This window comes from Neovison vison, chromosome 3 (assembly GCF_020171115.1).
Source record: "Neovison vison isolate M4711 chromosome 3, ASM_NN_V1, whole genome shotgun sequence".
NCBI classification, from domain to species: Eukaryota; Metazoa; Chordata; class Mammalia; order Carnivora; family Mustelidae; genus Neogale; species Neogale vison.
This window is the reverse complement of record NC_058093.1, coordinates 28703677-28723585: the sequence shown is the minus strand read 5'-3', so window position 1 is coordinate 28723585 and position 19909 is coordinate 28703677. Positions and strand designations below refer to the sequence as shown.

The 19909-nt window shown below is 55.5% G+C and overlaps 1 protein-coding gene across 2 annotated transcripts in view; it reads right to left on the bottom strand.

Annotated features, from left to right (window-relative positions):
• Window positions 1–233: 233 nt before the first annotated feature.
• The window catches only part of PNKD (PNKD metallo-beta-lactamase domain containing), a 61542-nt gene continuing 41866 nt past the window's right edge, over window positions 234–19909 (bottom strand). For both annotated transcript variants that reach the window (XM_044241584.1, XM_044241585.1), the window contains 8 exons: window positions 6505–6620; window positions 6217–6329; window positions 5537–5595; window positions 4716–4808; window positions 4206–4369; window positions 3418–3504; window positions 2452–2567; window positions 234–2169 (listed from right to left, as the gene is read on the bottom strand). In XM_044241584.1, the coding sequence (XP_044097519.1) occupies window positions 1996–2169; window positions 2452–2567; window positions 3418–3504; window positions 4206–4369; window positions 4716–4808; window positions 5537–5595; window positions 6217–6329; window positions 6505–6620 (922 nt within the window). In that variant the 3' untranslated portion in view covers window positions 234–1995. The remainder of the gene's footprint in view (window positions 2170–2451; window positions 2568–3417; window positions 3505–4205; window positions 4370–4715; window positions 4809–5536; window positions 5596–6216; window positions 6330–6504; window positions 6621–19909) is intronic.

The following is a 19909-nucleotide window of genomic DNA, read 5'->3' as shown; positions in this document are numbered from 1 at the left end:
AGACCTCTCCTCTCAGTGCTAGTCCTCTCCCTGTGGCTGGAGGTGCACCTGTGCCTCCCACGCTTTGGGGGACACTGAGGCAAGCATGTTGTAATTCTGACCAAGCCCACACAGACATGCAAGGATGTTATTTACAGCACTGTTTCTGGCCAAGGCTCTTGGAGCTCAGTAACTCCCAGTTAGCAGCCTGGAACCAGCAATAAAGATGGTCTCATGGAGTGATCAAGCCCCAGTTAAATTATTCATTCATTCAAGATTTATTGAGCGCCTCCTGTGTGCCAGGCACCGTGCTAGGCGCAAATTACAGAGATGCATAAGATACAGTCCATGCCCTGAAGGGTTCACAGTCTAGAAGGGGAGACAAACATGTAAACAAGTAAAATACAATGTGAGAAGTGCCACTGAGAGAAGCATTTACAAAGAGCAGAGGTAGCCTGGAGGGTGAGGAGCATGGGGGTTGTCTTCCTGGAGGAGGGGGCCTTTGAGGGGCATTGTGAGAGATGAATGGGTGTTTGCCAGGCAGATAAGGCTGGAGGAGCAGGGGAAAGGCATTCCAGTCTGAAGGAACAGCATGAGCAAAGGCACAGCGGCATGAAACTGCTTGTCTGTTGAGGGGGTGGGGACTGTATTCTGGTGGTATTGCTAGAGTTGGTACCAGACACTACGGCTGGAGAGAGAGGCAGAGGCGGGATGATGAGGGGAAACCGAGGGGAGGGGGCATCTCAGAAGCTCACTAGAGGCGAGCATAGCCTGAGGGAAAGCTTGAACACAGGAAGCAAAGGCTCCCGTATGCCTCCTCCTCGAGGACCTCAGGAATCCTCTCTGAGGCCCCAAAGGGACCCGGACCAGAGGAGAGGCTGAGCCAGAGGGCAGGGCTCAGGCCTGGGGTCCTGGAGGCTGCCACTCGGTGGAGAGCGGATAGCTCTCTGCTCCCAGGCTTGATTTCTGCGCTCTACTGCGTGGACCCCCTTCCCCGGCCAGGATGAGATCAAGGATCGAATGAAAGATGACGTGAGGAGGTTCTTGGCAAACTTCAGAGGGCCAGAGGAAGGGTTTTATAACTAAAAGAGGAGAGGGACTGAGGAGGGTAAAGCAGGAGTGAGAACAAGGCAGAAGTTTCTAAGAACAAGGGCCATGAGGAGAAAACTGCCGCGGCGGGGTGCAGGATGGCTCTCGCCCCTGGGAAGCAGAGTCCTTTGGGCCCCAGGCAAGGGCAGAGGCCAGCTGCACAGGGAGCCTGACTGGCCAGGCTGCAGTCCAGCATCCCCTGTCTCCTCAGCCTGAGGGCACAGTGTCGGGGGCAACCAGGACCCTCCCCCTTCCAGGCTGCAGGGGGATCACTGAGGCCGAGATTGTCCAGACATGCAGACGTCCAGCCCTTTCAGCTTTCCCAGAAATGGCTCTGTTTGTAAAATGCCTTCATGGGTGGGGGACAAGGGGGTGGGCAGAGGGGAGGCTTGGGGAGGAGGGCCAGTGTCTCAGGGCGCCGGAGCCCAGCTGCCCCTCTGAGTGACCGCTTTTCCAAGGCACCACACCTCAGGCCACTTTGGGGGCCTGAGTGTCTTTCCCAAGCCGGGAAGGGAGAAAAGGGAAGAGGACTCAACCTGCTCCTGGCTCCTGCTGCCCTAGGTGAGAGTGAGGTCCTCCTGAGGGAGGGGCGACCAGCACTCTCCATGTCCTTGACAGGGGCAGGAGTGGGGCCAGGGAGGAAGCCCCCTCCCAGCAGGGTCTGGAGAGGTCCCAAGGCTCCCCCTTTCCTCTTGCCCTGGATATCTCCGCCTCCCCCCGTGGGGTCTCCAAGCCTTCAACCAGCCTCTGTCCTTTCGGTCTCATGGCCTCGTCCCCTTGTCCCTCCTCCCGCGACAGTGCTGGACCCTGAGGCCCCCCGTGGGCGCCGATGGAGGTGGTGGTGGCAGCAATGAGGGGGATGGCATGGTGCGGGCGGTGGGTGGACTCCCCGCCATGGGGGATGGGCTGGCGTGGGCGGGGGGGCTGTCACTTGCTCTTGTGCAGGTCCTTCAGCTGGCGGAGCTTCTCCAGGAGCTGGGCCCGGGAGTAGTCATCGTCCCCAGTGGGGCCTGGGCCTGGCCCCAGAGCCTCCTGCAGCACCAGGCAGTGGGTCCTCAGGAACGGATTGTAGGAGCGCTCCTCTCCCAGCGTGGATGGGCACTGCGGGACAAGAAGCACCAGGTTTGGTGGAGACAGTCTGGGAGACAGACCCAATCAGGGAAGCCATCCCCCCAGGTTCCCTGTTTCAGGGTTCAGGGGGCCTCCCTTGAAGGCCTGTGCACCAAACATGTTGGGGCTCTAGGGACAGGTCTACAGGCCACAGCTCAGCATGAAGGGGTTCCTGCTGGGGCGTGCCCTGGGGGGGGGTCCCCCCACCCTTACCTCCCCCTTCCCCCATGTCCTCCCTCCCCCACCCTCACCCCAGGCCCCACCCGCCCGCACCGTGCTCTTGCGCTCCATTCGCTGCCTCTGGACCCACTGCATCTTCCTCTCCCGGGCCAGGTTCTCAGGCTCCACCACACCTGCGAAGCCCAGGTTCTCTTCTGCGTACTCATGACCTGAGGCCCAAGGGGTGGGGAGGGGAGGGACCAAGACACCGGGCACAGAGAGAGCAGCAGTGCAGTTAGAAAACGTCCTCCTTCCCCCCACGCACCTGATGGCCAGGGGGAGGGCTGGGAGAGCCCCAGCCGCTCGCTCGCTCGGGAGCCCTGCCTCCTAACCCTCACGCTGCCCCTGCCAGCTATGCAACCTCAGAAGAGTCACGGCACCTGAGCCGCAGTTTTGTCGTCTGGCACGTGGAGCAGATAATGCTACCAGAACACAGATGTGTCCCCAGTGCCTAGGATAGAGGCTGGCACGCGTTCGGCATTCCATCAAGGATTTGTCAAATGAACGGATGGGTAAATATACGTTCTGAGGATTAGCTGACATCTCAGTGATGTGCTTGAGAATCTACGGCTATCTGACGTTTGTGGACATATGTAGGGACGTGCAGTGTCTGGACGGACGGATGGATGGACATGCCACATACACACCTGGGGACAGATGCACATGCAATGTGGGGTATGGGTGCCTGCAGTGGACACGCGCAGAGTTGGGTTTACTGACTTCTCTGATAAGCAAAGGTGATATTCTGTTCTTGGCTCTGGCTGTAAAATATCAGCCATCTCTGGGATGCCGCGGGGCCTACAGGGCTTCTCGGAGGCCGAGGGCTGGCTGTCAGGGGCAGCTGGCATGAGAGGCAGAGGCGCGTTCCAAGCCAGTATTCCAGAATGAAGGGGGCTCTGCCCTCGTGGCTCGAGCTGGCTCCCAGGAGCCACTGGGGGTGGAGTGGTATCCCCTCTGGGCCAGTTGCAGGGGTAGCTGGGGCTGTAAGGGAGTGAGGGAGGAGGAGGAGGGGGACCTCACCAGGCCACAGCAGAGTGTCATCCCCTAGCCCCAGCACCGTGTCCAGGGAGCTCAGCATGGTCTCTGCGGTGCCCTCAAAGGTCCGTCCTGGCGAGGGGCAGCGGGTGTGTCACAAGGTACAAGAACACAGCTCGGTGTAAGGTACAGGGAGCGGGCTGGGGCCCAGCATGCACAGCTGGGACTGGCCACCAGCTCTCAACCTGGCCCCTGCCACCCCCACCCCCAGGCGTCTACACCCTCCTTCCCACCGGTTGCTGAGCCCACATGCTCACTCCCCAAGCAAGCCTGTGGCAAGGCCTGCACTGCACATACTGACATGTGGATGGAGAGGGGGACGGAAGCATCAGGCTGAGTGCCCAGGGCCCCAAGCACCGTTGGTGTGGGGTGTCTCTTTTCCACGGCTGCCCTCTGAGACTCCACACAGCCTGGGATTGTGATCCTCCCCTACCCACGGGTCACCCTCGCATTCAGGGCTTCTCTACTTTTTGTAACCTAGTCTCTCCAGGTACCGGAGAACTAGTCTCCGCCCAGTGGAAACCCACGCCCTGCCAGGTCTGTACTCTGTGACAAGCATCATCTCGTTCTGTGCATCCTCTGTGGGAGGTTGCGAGGGTATTAAAAACCACGGGCTCACCCAGACGGGAATAACAAGCAAGGCAGTGTCTGCACTGAAAGCAAAGTTTTCAGGCACTGCATGGGGCTGTGCTGTCTTTGGGTTTCAGCCCTGACCTCTCCCTCCTTTCTATCCACCCCCGCTCCCACTTCCCTTTTGGTGTGGGGGAACTCACCACAGCCAGAGAGGAAGAGGAGGTCCCCTGAGAAGAGACAGGAGGGACCCTTGTAGGGCTCCCCGTCCAGCAGGTAGACCAGATGGCCTTGCGTGTGGCCTGGGGTGGCCAGAGCCCGGATCTGAAGTCGTCCCACGCTAACCACATCTTGATGACACAGGGGGCTGAGAAGCAAGGCAGCAGGGGAGAGAAGGTGCTAGAGCCTGGGCTGTGCTGGGCCTTGCCCCACCCGATGCCCAAGGAGTCTGGTGAATTGAAGGAGGCAGGGCTTCCACACCGGAAAGGGAAGGCACTGACAGTGCTCAGGGCTTCAGATCCAAACTCTCGCCTCTCCCACTCTCGGGGACCATGGCTGGATGAGTTGGGGGGGTGGGCTGTGATCTGCCCTCCAAGGGCCAGGAAGGGGGTCAGCAAAGATCCAGCTGCTGGCACTCCTACAGTACTCGACTACAGGACAGGGTGTGGGAAGGGGTGAATGGAAGGGCCACCCACCCCAGGACAGGGACTTACTGGGTGAGGTAGGGGATGCCATCCTGAGGGCTCCCGTACACCCGACAGTCCTGGTGCCGCCGGCTGAGGTCACGGTTCCCTCCACTGTGGTCCCTGGAGGACAGCAGAGACAGGAAGGAACTTTAAGGGGCAACAGTACTAGGCCTCCTTGCCTTCCTTGTTCCAGATCTCTAGGCCTTCAAGCCTTGAGCCCTGGGCTTCTGAACTGAGCCAAGCTGTCCACACCTCTAGGCCTTTGTTCGAGCTGCTCCCCTGCTCGCAATGTCATCTCCACGACCTGCCACCCCTCCCCTCCATCGCCTAGCCGGTGCCCGCCAATCTTTTTGGACTCTCTCAGCTTCAGGGCCATCAGCCTGTAAGTCCTCCAAGTGGATCTGGTCATACTTCACCAAGAGCCGCCCCACCTCCTGTACCTTGTGCCAACTGCCATCTAAATGTCTGTCATCGTTGTACCTGGTCACGCAGAGCTATCTCCCCTACCCAACTATAATCTCCTCAAGGAAAGAACTCACAGGGTTTGCCCATGTCCCAAACACAGTGGATATCTAATACGTGCCTCAGGAATGAAAGATAAATGCCTGTCCTGTCCTCCTCTAGGGCTCCAGGAGCCTGATAAGCCCCACGGTGGGAGACCTGCCCCTTCCCTCCTTTTCTGCTGGTGCCCCCCAAGACTTTATGAAGAAGGTAGGTTCCTCGCATCCCGACTCCCTGCCCCCCCCAGCCCAGCCTCTCCTCCCTGGGTCTAGTCCTGCCAAGCCCACAGGGGCAAGGGTTGGCCAGGGAAGATCTTCTGGACCCAGGCCCCCACCCCAGCCCCTTACCAGTGCTTGTGGGTGCAGAGGATGGCAACCAAATTAACGCCCTCCTTTTCAATGGAAGCCTGGGGGAGAGAGGAGGCACTGAGATGGAGGGGTGGTGTGTAGCGGGGGCGGGGGCACAGGTGCTGGGTGAAAGCAGAGGGAAGGGAGAATGAGAAGGTAGGAAGGAGAGGGCTGGGGAGAAGGGAGGCAGTTGAAGCTGAGCCACAGCACAGGGGAGATCATGGGGAGGTGGGAGGAGGGAGGCTCGAGGGGCAGGGGAACACACAGGTACACACATTCACAGAGAAATAAGAAATGGGAAGGAAAGATGGAGAGACCCAGACACCAACAGACACAGATGAGGAGAGAAGTTAGAGGGTCAGAAAGGCGCCACAGAGAGTGAGACACACAAGAAACCTCAGACCACGGTCCTGAATCTGCATCCCCTTCCCTCTGGCTCCGGTTCCCCCAAAGCTGTAGGTACCCCCTCCCCAGGCCATGCCCTGGACTCTGGCCCCTCCCCCATACTGTGGTTTTGGGGGGCTCTGTGTATTCTTGCATGTTGGGGTCTGTGTGTGAAGGCACAAGGAGGGAGCACATCCCACTGGCAGAGGGATCAGGAACAGCCCCTCTCTAGTGAGGGAAAGCTGCCAGCCCCCAAGGTGACCCAAATTACCACTGTCCCCCAATCCTCCCCTCACCTGTACGGCCTGAGGGTCTGAGGGGTCCACAGCCACAGCCAGCCGGGCCTGGGTGTCGATGATGAGGTAGCTGTAGTTGTCTGAGAGGACAGGGATGGGAAGCACCTTCACTCCTGGAGGACAGAGATGGGCTGTGGGCGGGGTTCCGGCCAAGGAGCCCAGCGATTGGCGGTGGGGGAGGTTGTGGGGGGTGTTGGTGGTGGTGGTGGTGAGTGGGCGGTATACGATGCGGGGAGGGTGGGTGGGCACAGCTTGGGGCCATGCTGGCCCGGGGCAGCCAGAGCTCACCGTTGAAGAGGCGGGCCTGGGTTCTGGAGTGGCCTTTGGGGTAGCGATTCCGAGCCCTGCGCAGCTGCTGGCGATAGAAGAGGTACCCCAGCCAGGTGCGGGTGTACAGACTGTACCTGCAGGGCGGGAAATCTGCGCTCAGCTGCGCCCCCCACACGCTCGGCCCCGCCCCCGGCGCAAGGGTCCCGCCCCCACGCCCTTGGCCACACCCCCTGCCACACCCCCAGTCAGCGCATCTCTCCCGTCACTAACTGTGTGCCTACTGTTTGCCCTGCTTAGTCGTCAGGCCAAGATAGAGAAGGGGACAGACACACCCAAAGCCCCAGGGCCATCCGCGGAGATGGGAACGGAGGGATTCACGGAAGGGACTCAGAGGGCGAGGGGTTTATTCCACAAACGGTGTAGGAGTTAGGCAGCTGAAATGAGGTGTAAAAAAGTAGTTCCAAAGAGCAGGAGAGCATCACATCACGCGGGGAGCTGCTGAGCCAGATTCTTTGCCCCATCACCCCGTCTGCGCTCCTCAGCCCGGCTGGGGTGGGGCCCGGGAATTTGCATTTCTAACAAGCTCCAGGTGATGCTGGTTGCCGGGGCCCAGGGACCAAACTCTGAGAGCCTCTGGGGCGGAGGAAACAGGCAAGGCCCAGAGGCAGCAGACAGCAGGGCCGTGTTTGGGGAAACTATAGAAAGTGCAGTCTGGCGGGTTGGAGGAGGAAGTAGGGAGTAATGAAGCGGGATGGCTGACCGCTCTCCGTCTTCTCGCCATGTCAGGCCGTCCCAGGCTACATATGGAAAAGGCGGAAAAACCCGACACAAAGAGGGGTCTTGTGACTAACAGAGTCCTCCAAACACAGAGCGGCAGCATGCAAGGAGAGCCGCAGGGGCATGTGTGAGAAGCGCAGTCGCGCGGGACCCCACGGTGGGCTCAACGCTCCACTGCCACCATCTTGAAATTCTTAATGATTTTGCCCTTGGCTATGTGTCCCGGAAGTGAAGAAAGTGAAGTCAGAGGCCACACAATTTGCGCATGCTCGGTCCCTGATGCCCCCCCGCCCCCATTCACGGTGTCAACGATCACAGGATTCTGGTGGCCCCACCATGGTGGGAATTCAAGACTCAAATGGGTTCCAAGGTGACTATACACCTATGACTAAGTGAGGGTCCGAGAGGCCACTCCTTTGGTCCAAACCAGAACTTGCTTCAAATGCATGAAGAAGGTGTTCTAAGAAACACAAATGACCAAGAAATCCTGCCCCATCCTTTCACTTGTGTTACTTCCCTGTAAGATCCATTTTGGCTGCAAACATTGCTACAGGAGGCAAGGGATAGAGGGTAGCCCGTCTGTCCTGTCCCTTCCGTCCACCCTGGCTCATTAGTAATCCAAAGGCAGACGGGGCTGGCAGAATGTGGGCGTACCAAAAGCGAAAATAGAAACAGGTAATTCCGTTCTGTGCAGCATTTCCACTGCTTGGGTAAGAACAAAATACATATCTGCGTACAAGCTAGGAAGGTGAATTGCAGTTTTGGTGATTTCATATGTGACTTAAATGTCTCATATTTGCATTTGAAACGGATTGTACAAGGGTGCCTGGGTGGCTCAGCTGGTTGAGCCTCCCACTCATTTCAGCTCAGGTGCTGGCTTCAACGTCAGAGAATAGCACCCTGCGCTGGGGGTGAGGCCTGCTTGGGATCCTCTCCCTCTTAAACAAAAACAAAAAACTGGGATTGTATAATAATAAAGCAAAAGGCAAAATTTCATGCTGATAATTTAGATTTTTATTTTTTCTTTACTTAGGCTGACGTTAAGTAGCAAATGAAAAACATCAGGACAAGTCCCAAGAGAAATTGTAGAAGAAAGGAAAAACTTATATTTTAGAATGTTTCATGGCAACTTTTTCCTGCTCTTTGAGGAAGAAGCTCTGGATTCCATTTTCCACTGGGCCCTGCGAATACTGTGCGCAGCCCAGCCAGCACAGGACCAGCCACCTCAAGCTGTCTCACACCTCAGCCTCTCAGAAGGAAAAATGAGACCAGGGTGGGGTGCTGGGCCAGGGGCGGGGGGCTTACAAAAGCCTCCTGTGTCCATGTTTAAGGTTATCCAGCAAGTCAGTCAGAAAAGAAAAATCTGGCTGATTAAGACAGACAAAGAAGGGGCATCTCGGTGGCTCCGTTGGTTAAGTGTCTGCCTTCACCTCAGGTCATGATCTCAGGATGCTGGGATAGAGCCCCATGTCGGTAGGGCTCCTTGCTCAGCGTGGAATCCGCTTCTCCTTCTCCCTCTGCCCCTCCTCCCTGCTTGCTCACTCTCCGGCTCGCTCTCTCTCTCTCTCTCAAATAAATAAAATCTTAAAAAAAAAAAAAAAAGCTGAGAGGAGTCGAGGTGCAGGGTTGGGGGTAGATGGTAGACCCTAAAGGTCGACGGAGATTTGCTGCGTCTGTCTTGGGGCGGAGGGGGCAGGGACAGCGGCTCTTGAGGCCCCTCTGGGAAGAGCTAGCTCATTTGTCTACAAATAAGTTGGTCAAAAATGAGCAGGTTTCCATGACTGCATTAGAGATTAATCATTGCCGTCCCTGCTCCAGGTGCCCGTGCACCTGTGTGCGTGGGGAATTTGGATACCCTGTGGCAGGGTTTTGCCATGCTTTCTGTGTCTTTATGTCCAGTTTCCATAGGCCCTCCCCTTCCTCTTTCCTCCCTCCCTCCCTCCCTTCCTTCAGACTTTATTTATATATTTGACAGAGATAGAGAGTACAACCAGGGGGAGCAACAGTGGGAAGGGGAGAAACAGGCTCCCCACTGAGCAGGACCCAGGAATCATGACCCCAGCTGAAGGCAGATGCCCAACCAACTGAGCCATCCAGACGGCCCGGCCCTCTTTCTGTTTCATTTTCTTTCTTTTTTTTTTTTTTTCCAATCTGTTTCATTTTCTTTTTCTTTTCTTTTCTTTTCTTTTTTTTTTAAAAGATTTTATTTATTTATTTGACAGAGAGAGAAAGACAGTGAGACTCTCAGGAACCCAAGCAGGGGAAACAGGAGAGGGGGAAGCAGGCTTCCCACTGAGCAGGGAGCCTGATGTGGGGTTCAATCCCAAGATGCTGGGATCATGATCTCAGCCAGAGGCAGACACTTAAACTGAGCCACCCAGGCACCCCTCTGTTTTCATTTTCAAATCTTCCAGATCTTCCCACTTTCACCCATTCAACGGTATTTAGTGAGGCCTGGCTTTGCTTTGGGCGGAGTAAGGCAGTCACTGTCCTCTGGCAGCTTATATGCTAGTGGGACAGACAGGATGACAAATTCATTGTCAAGAGGATAAAACCAAACTGGGCAACAGAACAGAGAACGGTGACATCAAGGAAGGCTGCTCTGGAGGCGACATTTCCAAGAAGCAAGGGAGCACTTGGGGCCAGAATCTGGGGAAGGCTTACCAAGAACTGGACTGACAGGAAGTATAAAAGTCCCCGCGGGGAGGAAGGGAGCCAGCTGGCAGGGGCTGCTGACTCCCTGTTCTATGCTGTTGTAATCACAGAGTCGGCACGACAGACATGCCCAACAGGAGGGGACTGGTTGGGACAACATAAATATTCTGGACTGCACTTTAGACCAGAAGAGGAATGTTAGTGGGCCAACTGGAAAAATGTCAGTAAGGTCTGGAGAGTAGTTAAGAGTTTATATGGACGTTAATTTAACATCTTGGTTTTGCTGTCTGTGGTTATGGGAGACAGAACATTCAGCGGAGCTGGTTGAGAGGTCTTTGGGGGATCCTGTGTACTGTTTCCACAAGTCTGAAATTATTTCAAAATGAAAACTTAAAAGATCACAAATAAGTCAATAAAATCATTTTCCTCTGTGCCCCAACACTACCTCGCATCCATGCTCGGAGTCCTGCTCCTGACCTTACTCCTTCCGACTTAGACTTATGGGAAGGGCCCGGGCCCCAGCAACAGAAAACTCTGGGTACCAGATATGGCTTGGCACTCCCAGCCCTGTCTCCTTGGGTGAGTTACTGGTCTCTTAGATCGGCTTCCTCATCTACAAAGTGGCGACACCAAGACTTAGTCCCGCAGGACTGTGTGAACATTCAGAGCCATACAACGAGATAACAAGTGTGAATAGTCTGCCAAGGGCCGGGTGGGTGGAAGGTTTAGCAACTGTCACTTCCTTCCCGAATTCAGTCAGGCCCCCATCACGGCTGTTGGAAACGGCTGTCCACATTCAGGAGGGACTGATAGTTGTTGCCTGTCTTCCCTTACTGGATGCTTCTTAGGCGTGCTTTCTCCCCAAGCGAAGGTCAAGTCCATGAGGACAGGGCCCATGCACTGGGAGGCTGCAGTTAACAAGGCCCCCTTCGTGCATTCACTATCTTCTGCAAACCTTGCTTCACGTGCTGGGGGCCGGGCAGACAGCAGAGAGCAAGGCAACTCTGGGGGGCTGACAGAGCCAAACTAGGAAACGCATTAATGAGAGGCAAGTGGTCCAGTGCAGCTGGCGAGGGAGGAGACCAGCAGAGCGGAGGCATTCTGACTGTGGAAGGCCTGGCTCTTCCCTGAGGGTCACACTGGAGCCGGGAGCCCAAAGGAGAGAGGGAGTGCAGACTGTCCAGGCAGTCCTCAGGCCCCGAAGCAGGAAGGCATATTCTAGAAGTTGCCAGCAGGGCTGGAGGGATGGAGAGTGCCAGGGAAGGGGTCAGCGGGATGGTCAGGGGCCAGGCCATGGTGGGGCAGACAGAAATTGCTGGTAGGTTTTAAAGTAGGAGGCACATGCTTTGACTCCCTTTCTAGGAGCTTGCTGGCCTGCTGTGTTGGAGGGAGCGGTGAAAGGCAGCAGAGTGGCGGGTGGCAGGAGGAAGTGAGTTGCCAGTGGGGGACCTGACCAGGGCTTGGACTGGAGGGGTGAGGTGGAGGTAGGTGGGAACGGATGCCAGACCTGAGATGGGTGCGCTGCTTGGCTGTGGGGGAAGGGACGAGGTGGCCTCATGGGCCTGAAGTCTGGGTCACTATACAGAGCAGGGGAAGGCTGGCTTGGGTGAGAGGCAGGGGCGAGGACGCAGGGACCCTGGGATCCTGTCCCTAGGCCTGCTTTTTCCCTGACAAAGACTTCTGTGTGACTCTCTCCAGTCTCAGAGCTGTGGCTCCTTCCTCGGCCTGCTGTGCTGCAGGCTGACTGTCTCAATCCCCAGGAGCCCAAATCCATGCTTGTCAGCTCCTCCCCGTACCCCCTACAGCCTCTCTCTCTGGGAAAGGCCTTGTCACTCTCCCAGGGACACAAACTTGAGCTGGCATCTAACTCTCTCCCCGACACACGCTACCAAAACCGAATCCTCTCAGTTTCACCTCCCCCAAGCCTCAGCATGGGTCTCGCCTGGGAACAGGCCCTGGGAGCTCTTCAGCAGGCCCTTGCGAAAGCCTTTCCTCAGCTCTCTGCCCAAACCGCAAACCAATGGAAAACTTGAAGTTCTCAGAGCGACACCTGAATGAGCCCCGCTCTTGCTTGGGAGCCTTCAGGGGCTCCCCGCTGGTGACAGGAGTGTGTCCCACAAGCAGAACGGTCTAGAGCACCAGGTCTCAATGTGCACGAAACTCAAACACACATTAAGCTAACAGACATGCTACCAGGGAAACAGACAATCTGAGAGTAGTTATTAAAACTGTCAAAGCAGGGCGCCTGGGGGCTCAGTCGGTTAAGTGTCTGCCTTTGGCTCAGGTCATGATCCCAGGGGTCCTACTCCACGCTCAGGGGGAGTCTGCTTCTTCCTCTCCCTCTGCCCCTCCCCCACTCCTGTGCCTATGCGCTTGCTCTCAAATAAATACATAAAATCTTTAAAAAATAATACAAGATAAATAAAAATGTCAAAGTACGCAAAACCACTATGCAGATTGCCTGGGGATACAATCGGGTGTAGGGAAAGAACCAAGGTGGCTGAGGAGACGGTCACAGCCCAGCTCAGCAGGGTTCCCACACAGGCAGGGAGGAGGTCGGCTGGGAGGTGGGCACAGGGACTTCACCGGTCTGTGACATTTTGTTGCCGAAGCTGGGAGGTCGGGGAGTTGCTATATTCTCTACCTGCTTTTGCACGCCTGAGACACCTCCCGCCAGCCTTGTACTACCATTGTGCCTGGCTCCTGCTCTCTGGCCTCGAATACCTCCAGGTCTTCTCCATTAACTAGACCCCTAAGTATCCTTCAGAGCACGGCTCAAGCCCCCCTCCTGATGGCCCCTGCAGAAAGCCACCTTCTTCTGCTCCTTCTGGAGCACTCGCCTCCCCCTGCTCCCCTCCCCTACCCCGGGTGACAGGAGCTGAGTCCCCCAGTGGTAGGGCCTTATCCACTTCTACCCGTGTCTAATCAGTGCCATGCACGGGGTAGGTGGACTCGGCTGGTGACCCAGCCTGCTCCGTGGGGCTCCTCTGCACAACTCCCCCGCCGGAGTACCCCAGCACCAGCACAACACAAATTGGCTCTCAGAGAATGCTGGCTTAGTGGCCAGGAAAGCCTGGGGTTGTGGGGCGGGGGAGGCCAGTATGCAGGTGGGAAGCAGCAACCTGGAGGAGAGAAGGCTCTATCCACCCAGTGGGCCCCATGTCCGCCTGTGGACCTTGTGAAGTCTGGTGGGGGCTTGTGAGGCCCAAGTTGCAACCACCTCTGCCCTTGCTCTCCCCTCCCCTGCTCACCCATTGGCTGTCCAAGTCCCTCCCTCTCCCTGCAGCACCCACACACCAGGCCCAGCAGGGTGCTCTGATAACCAGGTCACCTAGACCCAAGGGCATGGGTGGGGCTGTGTCACAGGGCACAAAATCCCAACTTCCCAGGCTCTGGGGTGGGGGCCCAGGGCCACTAAATGGAGGAGATGGAGGGAGCACTGGACGGGAAGGGGGGGGGGTCTGTCCACGCAGGTTAGAGCGTGCCTCTGCAGCTCATGGGCTTATCTCTCCCCAGCCACACCCCCGGGCAGCCATGAGTTCAGTGTCTCCCATCAGTCATCTCCTGTCCCCCTCCAAACAACCTGGAGGCAGCTACTATTCGTTCCTCCATGGTATAGACAAGGACACGGAAGCCCAGAAATGTGGGAAAGTGTCCACCCAGATCACAGCAAAGCAAGCGAGGGGCAGAGATTCAATCCCGGCATCCTGATCCTGGAGTTCACATGTGTGACTGTTGACATCCTCCCCAAATCCTGATTGAGGGCAGAGATGACATGAGTGGGCCTGAAGTATTTTCAGGTCGACCCACCTCCTCTGAGGGCCTCTGTTGAGAAAAATGCTACATCACGGTGGTTTCAGGGACCCAGACACACAGCCCGGATCTGGCTGCTGGGACCTCTTAGATCACTGATTTTGGTCTTTTCGAGACCAGACTTGAGCCGACCTCATTACACGTGCCACATTTCGCTGATGAATGGAGGCTCAGAGACCCCACAGCCCTCCGGGGAAGAAACCCTGAACTGGAGAATCTTGAAGGTCCCTTTCAATTCAGGGCTCTGATTCCTAATCCTGGGTTTATGACGGCGTTGATGGTTCCCTGGGAAGAAGAGCAGGAAAACAGAACAGATCCCAGCCAGGAGGAGCATGTGAAAGGGAAGGAGTCAATGGGAAGAACCTGTCTCATCTGCTAGCCGCCCCCCCAACCTTGCTGGGAGTCACTGCCCCATCAAATGGGCCCCTATGGCTTCCTTTCTTCTGTTGCCAGAGGCAAGAAGCAGGAATGCACTCCCTGCCTCAATTTCCCTCCCTGTGAAACCAGGTGCTCCTCTCCCGTGAAGGGGCAGCTTGGCCTGGAAAGGCCACATGATTTATAAGATGCAGCTGACACCCCAGGGCCTAATGTGGGATTCAAACTCTCTGCCCTGGGGTTCCCAGGCATCAGCAGAAATCTGGAGGTGCTAGTTAAACAGGAAGATTTGTACCTTCTCCTCTTCTGCCTGCTCTCCCCCCACCCACACTCTCCTCCCCCAGACCCCATGCCCTGGCCCCTCGCTTGAATTCTGATTCAGCAGTTCTGGGGCCCAGAATACCCACTGTCACTTCACCAGAAACAAAAGTAAATTTCTTAATTGGTCTCCTGGGACTCAGAAAAACCACAGTGCAGGTTTGGGAGGGGATTGGGGCAGACTGCCTGGGGTGATCCCCTGCAGTTGTCCTCAGGGGCCCTCCCTGAGGGGTTAGAGCTGGGACACAGCCCGGGTCACCCCAGTGAGGGGTCACAGGCACACCTTTCGCTCCCAGCTTCACTGAACAGAGCATGGGTTCTCTGGCTTGTGAGTCTGAACTTCTAGTCCCGTGGGAGGCCTGTGGGCCAGCTGGGGACTGAGACACAGCCCCTCCCCCTCCCAGACACCCAGTGCGGAACACACAATGGAGTTCTTCTTCCCCTCCTCCCTCGGGCAGTCTCCCCATCTGGGCGAGAGAGGCCTGAGGGCTCTCAAGTGTCAGACCAAGCTCGCTCTGGGCCCTGACCACCACTGGGCCCCAACAGGCAAGCCCAGGTTGCAGAGGCCTCTGGTCAGGGGGTACTTTCACCATCTCCCCTCATTCTTCCCCAGGACACAGCCTGACCCAGGCTTTGCACCGGACAGGGAGCGCTTTATGAAATCCAACCCAGAAAGGCCTGTCTGAGGGCCGAGGGTCCTGGAGTGCTACTGGGACCGGGGAACAGAAGGAGACTCAGTGTTTGACGTTTTCTCAAAACTGAGGAAACCAAAGAAGATAATGAGACAGCTAAAAAGGCCCTAGGGAGGGAGTTTCCTGAAGCTGCCAGCAGGGCTGGAGTAGGGGGGCACTTCCCTACGCCCCAGCGAGGGGCAGCGCCTGCGTGGTTGAAACGGGCCTGCCCCGGGGGACCATGGGGGCCTTTCTCCAGTCTCCATGCCTGTCCGCAGCCCTCACAGCCCTCCCTGGACTCCATCCAGTCTTCCCCTACTCTCCCTCCCCCCAGTGCCAGCCCTCTTGATTGGGTCCTGTTCCCGGGGCTAGGAGTCTGACGGCGGGTGGGGGGAGGGAGGAATCAGACCTGTGGAAACCTAATGGAAGAACAAACCAGGATGGGCAGTGAAAGCTCTAAGGGGAAAGCCAGAGCCAAGGGCACGCTGGAGGCAGAGATGAACTTGGACTGGGGAGCCTGGGCAGGCTTCACGAGGAAATGGCACCCGTGCCAAGCTTTTCATTCAGAAAACATTTAACAAGGGCCAGCTGTGTGCCTGGAACTGTTCTGGACACTGGGATACATTACTGGAAGAAATTTCTCCCCTCCTGTGGCTCATATTCTGGTTGGGCGAGGAAACTAATAAACCAACAGACAAATCAGTACATAGGATGCCCTATGGTGCTATGTATCACGGAGAACAATGAAGCAGGTTCCCGGGGATAGAGCCCAGGAGTGTGAGCGTTGTTTTTTTTATATGGGTTGGTCAGGGCAAGACTCCCCAGTAGGGTGAAATTTGAGCAGAGACCTGAAGGAAGCAGGGCAGCAAGCCACGTGGCCATCTGGGGGAAGAAGGTTCTGGTGAGAGACAATGGCAGTGGAAGGGCTCAGAGGTAAGACTGTCTTAGAGGGTTTGGGGGAAGAGCCAAGTGGCCCAAGGAGGCACTGCAGAATGCGCCAGGGAGAGAGCACAAAAGGTGGGCTGGGGATTGACTGGTCACACAGGACTTCAGCTATTCTGGAAGGATCTGAGCAGAGAATGGCACACTTCTTTTTTTTTTTTTTTTTTAAGATTTTTTATTTATTTGCCAGAGAGAGAGAGAGCAAGCGAGTACACACAAGCAGGCAGAGAGGCAGGCAGAGGCAGAGAGAGAAGCAGGCTCCCCGTTGAGCAAGGAGCCCGATGCGGGACTCGATCCCAGGACCCTTGGATCATGACCTGAGCCGAAGGCAGCGGTTTAGCCCACTGAGCCACCCAGGCATCCCAGAATGGCACACTTCTGACTTAAATCTTAATGGTTTCGTTCTAATTGCTGCGCTGAGAACACTTTGGGGTACAAACGCCAAAGGAAGCAGTTTACGAGGCCAGGCAGGAGAGGACCCCGGGCTGGCCCAGGGAGACAACAGCGGAAGCAGGGATAGGTGTGTTCAGATTTGGGATGATATTTTATTTTATTTTTTTTATTTATTTTAAGTATACTCTACACCCAACACGGGGCCCAAGATCGAGAGTCGTATGCTCTACAGACTGAGCCAACAGGTGTGCCTGGATATCTTCTGAAGGTGAGCTTTGAGCGCGCAACAGCGTCTGACAGGTAGAGACAGAGAGAGGAAGGAAAGTCTGACTGGTCCCAGAAAGAAGTGTAGAAAGAGCTCAGGGCCTGCGGAAGATGGCACTGGGTAAGTCTGCAGGGGTGAAGGAGGGTCCCAAAGGCCTAGGTCGGGGTGTCAACTCTATTTTGTAGGCAATGTGGCTTGGGGGTGGGGGTTCCCACTCAGAGCCATGCTTTGGAAACTACCTTGCAGCAGAGGGGCCACTGTGGATGCTGGGGCTGTAGCTCCCCAGGGTCCCAAAGGCCGGCCGAAAGGAAAAGGACAGGCCATACTGGGGACGGCCCAGCCCACTGCCTCCACGAAGCCTTCATTCCTGTCAAGCAGATGGGTCATTTACCCTGAGGCCCTCAGCTCGGGATTCTTGCCTTTCCTTGAAATCAAGCCAGTGGGCCTCACAGGCCCCAGAGAAGCGGGTTCCTCTTGCGGAAATAGAGCAAACAAGATTTGTCCCAGACATAGTTGGGTCAGGAGAGTCAAAAAAGACCCCCTCGGGGGCACCTGGGTGGCTCAGTGGGTTAAAGCCTCTGCCTTCGGCTCAGGTCATGATCCCAGGATCCTGGGATAGAGCCCTACTTCGGGCTCTCTGCTCAGCAGGGAGCCTGCTCTCCTTCCTCTCTCTGCCTGCCTCTTTGCCTACTGGTGATCTCTGTCTGTCAAATAAATAAATAAAAATCTTAAGGAAAAAAAAAAAAGAAAGACCCCCTCGGCCTAGGTAGGAATGAAGAAGGGGTTTAGTCAGGGAGTGCAGAAGGGCTCTGGCAGCTAGGACTGTCTACCCCCAAAGGCTGGGTGCCATCTGCTTTCCCAGTTGTGCAAGATGTTCCAAGTCCTGGATGAGCTCAGCTTTGTGTCCTTCCTATTCACCCCTGCCTCTGAGGAGGCTCTGCTCAGGGCCCCATTCTGCAATACCTTCTTGACTACCACTGAGAAGGCAAAGGGGCAAAAGGGAAACAGAGGCACAAAGCAGGGGGCACATATGGGAGGGTCCCACGCTCCCGATCCCAGCCTCCTCAGGCACCCCCTGACACTCCTGGGGAACTTGTCCTGTCCTGCCTCCCACCATGGTTTGGGTCCCTGTTCCTGCTCCTTTCCCCTCTTTCTTGAGGGCAGCACCCAGACTCTGTTCGTATCTGTGATCCCACAATCCCAACCCAGAAGAGTTAGGAGTTCACTGGAGGAATGAAGGGATGTGGGATCTCCTGAGGGCTGGGTGGACAGGACAGTCTTGGAAAAGAGAAGTAAGAAAGGAAGCTCTTGAAGGAGCCTGGCCAATGCCCGCCGCCCCCACCCCCCAGCCAGGCTCCATGCTAGAGAAAGAGCCATTGCTAACATTTCCCGAGCACTTACTATGAGCCAAACCCTGTGCATTTATATGCATACTTTCATTTGATCCTCATGGGATGCCCATGAGGATGGTACCATCACCATGCCCATTTTACAAATGCAGACAACCGAGGCACAGAGAGGCTGAGTTATCTGTTCAAGGTCCAATGGCTGCTATGCAACAAACCTAGGACTCAAAAGCAGATTTGTCCCAACCCCACATGCCATGTACTACCTGTCTCCCGTGCCCTGCCGAGTCCCCAAGTGTGCGTGTCTATCTCAGGTTAGCCTAGATATACAATCCATGATGCCCATTCATCCCCATCCCAAGACAACGGTAATTTTTTAAAAGATTTTTAAAAATTTATTTGACAGATAGAGATCACAAGTAGGCAGAGAGGCAGAGGGTGGGGCGGGCGGCGGGGGGTTGGGGGGTAGCAAGCTCCCTGCTGAGCGGAGAGCCCAATGCAGGGTTTGATCCCAGGACCCTGGGATCATGACCTGAGCCTAAGGCAGAGGCTTTAACCCACTGAGCCACCCAGGCGCCCCAAGACAACTGTAATTATGTTTGAGGAAAGCCCTTTATAAAATCGTCCAACACCAGTGATGATTGTTATTAATGATAATAATTGCTTCTCTCTTAGTATTTCCATCACCTGCTTTCCAACCCCCAAAGGAACCCCCCATTTGGGGTCCTCCCAACCACATGTTTAGGGTGGAGTGTGCCCCTGCACTCTGCCCTTCCCATCACAGCCTGTCCCATCCCATCCCACACCCCCCTCCTCTCCATCCTTCCTGGAGGCCACCCCCAGTAGCAACACCTGCCCATTTCCCCCAGACCATTTCCTGCTCACTCCCCTTTGTCCCTCCCAGCAGCCAACAGCCTCTCCCCCAAGGGACTGAACTGATTGTTTCCCAGACCATGGAGGGGCAGGATCTGGAATTCTGATTCCAGGCACGCCCTTCTGCTCTGCAAATTTGGGGAGTTGATTCCAAGGCAATAAGGAGATCCAGACAGGAAAGTCCAATAGGGAAACCGAATTCCGAAGAAGTTCTCTGAGAATTCCAAGTTTTGAGATTTGGAAACTTCCAGATCCTAAGTTCTAGGAATACTCAGACCCTCAGGATTTGGAGAAGGCGATCTTGGAAATTCTTATTCCAGAACTTTTGATTCCAGTTCTTTGTGGAAACCTTTCTTTTCCACTTCCTCAGGCCATTTGTATGACTTCAATGTGACTAATTTTGAAAACCAGAAGTAAATTTAAAAATTTATCTCCACACAGAGCTGCGAAATTCCCAGAAATTTTATCGGGAAATTTTTTTTTAGGTCCCAAACATGAAATTATTTAAATATCTGTAAATCTCATTATTTAATGCTTTTTGCAGAGCAATGGTGACTTGGAACATTATCAAGAATGTGACCAGTGTTGGGATGCCTGGTTGGCTGAGTGGGTAGAGCATGTGACTATGGATCTTGGGTTGTGAGTTTGAGCACCAAGCCCTATGTTGGGTGTAGAGATTACTTTAAAAAAAAGAAAGAAAGAAAGAAAGAAATCTTATAAGAAAATGCAACCAGTGTTCAATCATTTAGAGATGTGAATGCCCCAAAGCCGCACCCATGCAAGATTCTGTCGCCCCTCATGTTCTTCCAATTTTCCTCCAATTAGCCCTTGTATCTGTACCCCTTAGACTGAGTTTCAGTAGAACCCTAGGGCTGAAGCTTCTTTCTTCATTTTTTTAAAAAGATTTTATTTATTTAGTTGCCAGAGATCACAAGTAGGCAGAGAGGTGGGGGGGGCAGGCTCCCCACTGAGCAGAGAGCCAGATGCGGGACTTG